General features: G+C 37.6%; 1 protein-coding gene across 1 annotated transcript; it reads right to left on the bottom strand.

Annotated features, from left to right (window-relative positions):
• Positions 1-6,844: 6,844 nt before the first annotated feature.
• LOC112821175 (olfactory receptor 5AC1) lies at positions 6,845-7,767 on the bottom strand. Its single transcript, XM_025868483.2, is given in 2 exon segments — positions 6,845-7,203; positions 7,206-7,767. Coding segments are annotated over 2 exon segments (921 nt in total).
• Between the last annotated feature and the right edge of the window lie 330 nt (positions 7,768-8,097).

Here is an 8,097-nt window from a genome sequence, read left to right as displayed (position 1 = left end):
CTTCAGCAACTTCCACAGGCCCTATCTTTTCATATCATCATCTTTGGGGACTGGGATTTTAAAATATGAATTTGGGGAGGACACAAATATTCAGATGAGAGCAGGTAGGCTTTCCTATTAAGAAATCAAAAGTCAGCTTTGTCAAAGATTATTTGACCATAGAGTTGAGGGTCCATATCTGTGCTCTCTATTCTGTTCCATTGGTCTATATGTCTTTTTGTGCCAGTACCATGCTGTTTGGGTGATCCCTACTTTGTAATATGGCTTGAAATCGGGCAACGTGATGCCCTCAACTTTGTTTTACTTTTTCAACATTTCCTTGGCAATTCAGGGTCTTTTCTGATTCCATACAAATTTTAGGATTGTTTGTTCCAGCACTTTGAAAAATGTCATTGGAATTTTGATTGGGTTAGCATTGAAGGTATAGATTGCTCTGGGTAGCATAGACATTTTGACAATGTTTATTCTTCTGATCCATGAGCATGGAATGTTTTTCCATTTTTTTGTGTCTTCTTCAATTTCTTTCATGAGTGTTCTATAGTTCCTAGAGTATAGATCCTTTACTTCTTTGATTAGGTTTATTCCAAGGTATCTTATGGTTTTTGGTGCTATTGTAAATGGAATCTTTTCTCTAGTTTCTCTTTCTACAGTTGCATTGTTAGTGTATAAGGAAGCAACTGATTTCTGTGCATTGATTTTGTATCCTGCCACATTACTGAACTGCTGTATGAGTTCTAGTAATTTGGGGGTGGAGTCTTTTGGGTTTTCCACATAAAGTATCATGTCATCTGCAAAAAGAGAGAGTTTGACTTCTTCTTTGCCAATTGAATACCTTTTATTTCTTTTTGTTGTCTGATTGCTGTTGCTAGGACTTCTAGTACTGTGTTGAACAATAGTGGCAAGAGTGGGCATCCTTGACGTGTTCCTGATCTTAAGGGAAAGGCTCTCATCTTTTCCCCATTGAGGATGATATTCGCTGTGGGTTTTTCATAGATAGATTTTATGAACTTGAAGAATGTTCCCTCTATCCCTGTACTCTGAAGAGTTTTAATCAGGAAAGGATGCTGTATTTTGTCAAATGCTTTTTCTGCATCAATTGAGAGGAACCATATGGTTCTTCTCTCTCCTCTTATTAATGTGTTCTATCACACTGATTGATTTGCAAATGTTGAACTACCCTTGCATCCCAGGGATAAATCCCACTTGCTCGTGGTGGATGATCTTTTTAATGTATTGTTGGGTCCTATTAGCTAGGATTTTGTTGAGGATTTTGGAATCCATATTCATCAGGGATATCAGTCTGAAATTCTCCTTTTTGATGGGGTCTTTGCCTGGTTTGGGGATTAAGGTAATGCTGGCCTCATAGAATGATTCTGGAAGCTTTCCTTCTGTTTCTATATTTTGAAACAGCTTCAGGAGAATAGGTATTATTTCTTCTTTGAATGTTTGGCAGAATTCCCCAGGGAATCCATCAGGCCCTGGACTCTTGTTTTTGGGGAGGTTTTGTTTTGTTTTGTTTTAATTTTAATTTATTATGTTATGTTAATCACCATACATTACATCATTAGTTTTTGATGTAGTGTTCCATGATTCATTGTTTGCATATAACACTCTGCCCTCTTTAATACCCATTACCAGGCTAACCCATCCCCTCACCCCCCTCCCCTCTAGAACCCTCAGTTTGTTTCTCAGAGTCCATAGTCTCTCATAGTTCATCTCCCCGTCGTGAACAGACATTTTGGGAGGTTTTTGATCACTGCTTCAATCTTGTTACTGGTTATTGGCCTATTCAGGTTGTCAATTTCTTCCTGTTTCAGTCTTGGCAGTTTATAGGTTTCCAGGAAGGCATCCATTGCATCCAGTTGCTCAGTTTATTGGCATAGAGTTGTTGAGAATAATTTCTAATAATTGTTTCTATTTCCTTGGTTTTAGTCATGATCTCTCTTCTTTCATTCATAATTTTATTAATTTGGGTCCTTTCTCTTTTCTTTTGGATAAGTCTGGCCAGAGGTTTATCAATCTTATTAATTCTTTCAAAGAACAAGCTTCTAGTTTTGTTGATCTGATCTACTGTGTTTCTGGTTTCTAATTCATTGATCTCTGCTCTAATCTTAATTATTTCTCTTCTAATGCGTGGCTTAGGCATCATTTGTTGCTTTTTCTCTAGTTCTTCAAGGTGTAGAGTTAACTGGTGAATTCGGGATTTTTCTATTTTTTTGAGTGAGGCTTGAATGGCTATGTATTTCCCCCTTAGGACCACCTTTGCAGTATCCCATAGGTTTTGGTCTGATGTGTTTTCATTCTCATTGGTTTCCATGGATTGTTTAAGTTCTTCTTTGATTTCCTGGTTGACCCAAACATTATTGAGCATAGTGTTTCCAAGTGTTTGAATTTCTTCCAAATTTTTTTTGTGATTGAGTTCCAGTTTTAAAGAATTATGGTCTGAGAATATGCAGGGAATAATCTCAGTATTTTGGTATCGGTTGAGACCTGATTTTTGACCCAGTATGTGGTCTATTCTGGAGAAATTTCCTTCTCTGAAGATGACATACAAATAGCTAACAGACACATGAAAAAATGTTCATCATCATTAGCCATCAAGGAAATTCAAATCAAAACCACATTGAGATACCACCTTACACCAGTTAGAATGGCAAAAATTGACAGGGCAAGAAACAACAAACATTGGAGAGCTGTGGAGAAGGGGGAACCCTCTTACACTGTTGGTGGGAATGTAAGTTGGTATAGCCACTTTGAAAACCAGTGTGGAGGTTCCTCAAAAAATTAAATATAGAGTTATCTTATGACCCAGCAATTGCACTCCTGGGTATTTACCCCAAAGACACAGATGTAGTGAAAAGAAGGGTCATATGCACCACAATGATCACAGCAGCAATGTCTGCAATAGCCAAACTGTGGAAAGAGCCGAGATGCCCTTCAACAGGTGAATGGATAAAGAAGATGTGGTCATATATACAATGGAATATTACTCAGCCATCAGGAAGGATGAATACCCAACGTTTACATCAACATGGATGGGACTGGAGGAGATTATGCTAAGTGAAATAAGTCAAGCAGAGAAAGTCAATTATCATATGGTTTCACTTATTTGTGGAACATAAAGAATAGCATGGAGGACATTAGGAGAAGGAAGGGAAAAATGAAGGGGGTAAATCAGAGGGAGAGATGAACCGTGAGAGACTATGGACTCTGAGAAACAAACTGAGGGTTTTAGAGGGGAGGAGCTGGCGGGATGGGTTAGCCCTGTGTTGGGTATTAAGGAGAGCACGTACTGCATAGAGCACTGGGTGTTATATGAAAACAATGAATTGTGGATCACCACATCAAAAACTAATGATGTACTGTATGGTGACTAACATAACATAATAAAATAAAATTAAAAAAAAAGAAATTAAAATTCAAAATCTAAAGTGATCATCCTGTATGTTTGAGCAATTTTAGTGCTTTGTCTTTCAAAATGTAGTCCAGCCGGACCTGCCTCAGAGTTGTCCGGGCTACTTGTGAATAGTACAGAATCTCACACCAACCAACAACCTACTGAATCCAATACCTACAGGCTCATGCACACTAAAGTTTAAGAATGAAAACCTCAAGTGAAAAATCTCCACATCGTTGGCTCTTCTTCTGCTTAACTAAACCAGTTATAAATGTTATATAGAGGTTATACTCTCCAACCAAATAATGTACCTAGTAGACATTTTGTAATAGCTCAACTGACGTTCAGTGAATTGATTATACTACATGACAAAATGGACAAGAATGGAGAACTGTCCAATATAAATAAAATACCTGCTGAAATATGGGACTCTAATAATCCAGGAGAAACATTTGTTAGGAAATATTTGCAATTAACTTTTTGTGAACTGTCTGGATATGCATAGCCTGTTTCCCCAAACTGATTATCTGGTAGGAATTTGAAAGAAATTAGTGTTATCTACAATTTTTTTATGAATGAACTTTTTTTCAGACAGCAAACTGCAGGTCCCTATTCACTAGCATACAGATAATTGTGTCAGACTTCCAAAACCAACTAAAGAATCAAGAACCATATGAAGATTTTACTTTCCCCTTAAACCAGTAGTTTTCAACCTGGGCTATGCTTTTATCACCTGGAGGGGTAAAGGTCGACAAATAGCTGGGTCACATCTCCAGAGCAGCTGATTTCACTGGTCTGAGATTGGGTCAGAGAATTTTAATTCCTAAGGACCTTAGGTGATTCCAGCAAGGATTGAGCATCACTGCCTCAAATTAAAAAAAGCACACTATGCAACAGACATATCATTTATATATCATTATTTCCTTTGTGCCATCAAAAATGGGGGGAAATAAAGATAAAAACTTGATCAAAAAATGCATAAACTATGATAAAGTAGCCATTTGGCAAAACAGTCACTGTAACAGTCAAACAGGAAAGTTTCTATACTTGAATATCACCTATTCTTCATCAGAAGCTTGCCAAGTTTCACATGATGATTGTCCCTAGTGACTTTCAACACTGGCTGCATATTAGAATCACTCAGAGAGGTTTAGAAAACTACCAGAAGCCTGGGACCCCATCTTAGAGATTCTAGTTTGTTTGGTTTGAGGTGAGAACCAAGAGTGAGAACCACTGATCCATGGTCCATACCATCTGGGTGAGGAAGAAGAAGATATGCAAGACTTGATTGGTGACATTTAGTCACTAATTCTGCTACTTGTTATCAACAGGGTGTGATGTATCAAAGAATTATTCAGTTTTACAATATGCTATAAAGCTTACTAAGAAGTACCTGAAATGCTGTCATTCTCATGGATTAAGCAGCTATTAGTTGGATTCCAAACCAACTTTTGCATAAAATATAAAACCATGAAAACTAAAAGTTTCTACAAAGAACTCACAGTATCCTATAAAAAAACCTTGCAGGGTGACCTGAGCTTTACAGGAAAAGAAGAAGCCAGGAAGCACATCTAGAGGCTTACTTCCATTCTCTTAGCCACAGGGCACACAGGTGGAGCAGAGGGAGCCATCCAGATTTGGCCAGCACCATCTCCTCCTGAGTGCCTCTTCAGCCATCAGTGTTGGGTCTCACATAAGACTTTATAGTCTAATAGAAGCAGCATAGGGTAGTGGTTAAAAGCATGGACTCTGGCACCATGCTGCCTGAAATAATAAAGGTATAAAGAAGACAGAGAGCATCTATATTTTGACAGACAGCAATTGTATACAGACAATACTAAAACAGGCTGCATGACACATAAAGAAAAAGAAAGAGTTTTGCCACTTGCTTTGACTGTGGAGAGGTGGAAGAACTCCCACAGAGATTCTGCACCCACAGGGAGCAACCTGCTTCCAATGAGCCCACACAGCAGAAGCAGGGCTCAGATGCAGTGAGAGGAGCAGGGTCTGAGAAAACAGCCCCAAACACAGTGCTGAAGCCTGTTGGCCCCACCTCAGGCTTTGTCATCCAATGACTCAGCAAATTGTTTCTATCCTCAAATCAAAATAATAGGCTAGGTGTTAGAGGAATGTGCCATGTATACAGAAATACTTTCTTCTTTTTCTTTCTTTTTTTTTTTTTCTAGAGTGCACCAAGGTGACTACTCATGGTTTATATGCTCCTTTTTCCTTGTATGGCCTATAAGAGACATCAAAGGGTTATGAGAATTGGCTTTATCAATAACATAATGTGGGTCAAATTACCTATCTTTCCTTTATTTTTGACTAAAATATTCAAAGGGTCATATGTAATAAAGTCAGGATCTCAAAAAATGCAAAAGGACCAGACAGAAAACATATATAGTTTTTATAAAGAAAAAATCAGTTAAGTTGCATAATCACAAATTGACCAAGCACATCTGTTCTTTCAGGTAGCTGTCCATTCCAAGAGAAAAAATTTCAATTGGTATATGTGTGTCAGACACAAGCTGCTTAGTAAGATTGCTTATAAATTAAAAAGTAGAAGTTTTTAAAGAACTCAGAACTTTACATGGCAGGAAAATTATTTTCTCTTCAATACATAATTGTTAAATTTTTATACCTTTCAATCATTGAAATGCAAATATAATTTTCAAAATTACTCTTAAACCTTATAGAAATGTTCATTTTGAATGCCTCATGAGTTATATTCTGTCATATTTAGTCTAACAATATTACTTTGGTGTACATATTATTTGGATAATGATAAATACTCAAGAGAAGGTTTTGAAAAATTACTTGCTCAATAATTATGTAAAAGGGTATGAGAACTTTTTAAAAAGAGAGTTTATACAGATTGAGTCTTCCCTTAAAAAAATATAAGTGCAAAAAATTTTAAAGTGTGTGTATCTGGAGGGTCACCTGGGTGGCTCAGTCAGTTGAGCGTCTGCCTTCGGCTCAGGTCGTGATCCCAAGGTCCTGGGATCAAGCCCCACGTTGGGTTCCCTGCTCAGCCGAGAGTCCTTTTCCCTCTTCCTCTGCACCTTCCCCTGTTTGTGCTTTCTCTCTCTCTGTCTCTCAAATAAAAAATAAATAAATAAAATCTTTAAAAAAAGGTATGTGTATTTGGAAATAGAAAGCTCATTCAAGTTACAAAGACGGAGTAATTTGAAGATTTCATTCCAGTTTCATCCTTGAGGTTGGACTTAAAACAACACAAGGTAAGTGGAGTCCGTCCTTACCATGCTCATTAATTATTTTGATGATCACAAGAACTTAGGATGAAGACAAGTATATCTACTCTAAATTTGTTATTCATTCACTTAACAAGTACATATTAAAGCCCTACTATGTGCAAAACCCAGGGACACATGCTTTATTTAAACAGAGTAAAATCTAAGGAATGATGAAAGGTTTCCTCAGAAATATTTATTTCTTTATAATTTTTCTCAGTGCACCTAAAACTTCCTTGTTTCTTAGGCTATAAATAAAGGGGTTGAGCAGGGGGATGATAATCGTGTAGAACAGTGAATACATTTTATCCTGATATTGATCTGGGCCAGACCCAGGACGCACATACATGAAGAAGAGAGTGCCTTAGAACAAGGAAACAGAGAGCAGGTGGGCACTGCATGTGGAGAAGGCTTTGCTCCTGCCCTTTCCAGATTTCTTTGTCAGGATGGCAAAGAGGACACGGGTATAGGACACTATGATGGTCATAAAAGTAAAAGCTTGAATAAAAGCAGCAAAAATAAAAACCACCAATGCATTAATAGATGGGTCAGTGCAGAAATTGTATATAGTGGCAAAATTTCACAGTAGAAATGGTGTATTATATTGGACCTGCAGAAGGTTAATCTAAATAATAATCCTACATGAATTGTGGGATGCAGAAAACCAATTACATAAGACAAACTTATCAACCAAGTACAGAGCCTGTTGGACATCACCACTGGATAAAGCAAGGGGTTGCATATGGCTACATAGCGGTCATAGGCCATCACTACCAGGAGGGAACACTCTGTGTTTGCACTGGAAGCAAAAATATAAAATTGGGTGATGCACTCAAAGTAGGATATCATATGATTCTCAGATAAAAAATTCATTAGCATCCTGGGAGTCACAGAGGATGAGGAACAAGCATCTGCAAAGGCCAAACTGCCAAGGAGTAAGTACATGGGGGTGTGAAGATGGGGGTCCTTCCAGATGAGAAAAATCAGTCCGAGGTTGCCCACCATGGTGGTGAGGTAGCTGACCAAGAACACCAGGAACAGGGGGACCTGCAGCCCTGGACGATCTGTAAGTCCTGTGAGAACAAACTCAGTCACCTGAGTCTTGTTTGCCTCCCTCATATGCACTCGGGCTGATCACTGCCCTGAGAGAATGGGTAAAGGAAAAAAACAATCAAAGGTCATGAAGACTGGTTTGGGATGGCAATGTCTGTTCCCTATTTCAGATGTCAGTTTCTCAACAAATAGGAAGGTACAGGGTTTCTCTTTTTTAGAAATATACTTAAGAGTATTAAGTATATAATAAATAATTTTGAGAAAGATTTTTTAAAAAAGGCCTTTAAGATTATATATTTAAAATTAAATATATTAACAGTGAAATGTTTTCCAGAATTGAGAATAAAAAATACATTTTATATGAAAATCTGTAAAAGCAGCAGTGCTTCAGTTTCA

Source organism: Callorhinus ursinus, unplaced genomic scaffold, assembly GCF_003265705.2.
Source record: "Callorhinus ursinus isolate GAN/ISIS: 27379988/994484 unplaced genomic scaffold, GSC_fseal_2.0 scaffold1, whole genome shotgun sequence".
Classification (NCBI taxonomy): domain Eukaryota; kingdom Metazoa; phylum Chordata; class Mammalia; order Carnivora; family Otariidae; genus Callorhinus; species Callorhinus ursinus.
The sequence above is the reverse complement of the archived record's forward strand: the minus strand, read 5'-3'. Positions and strand labels throughout refer to the sequence as shown.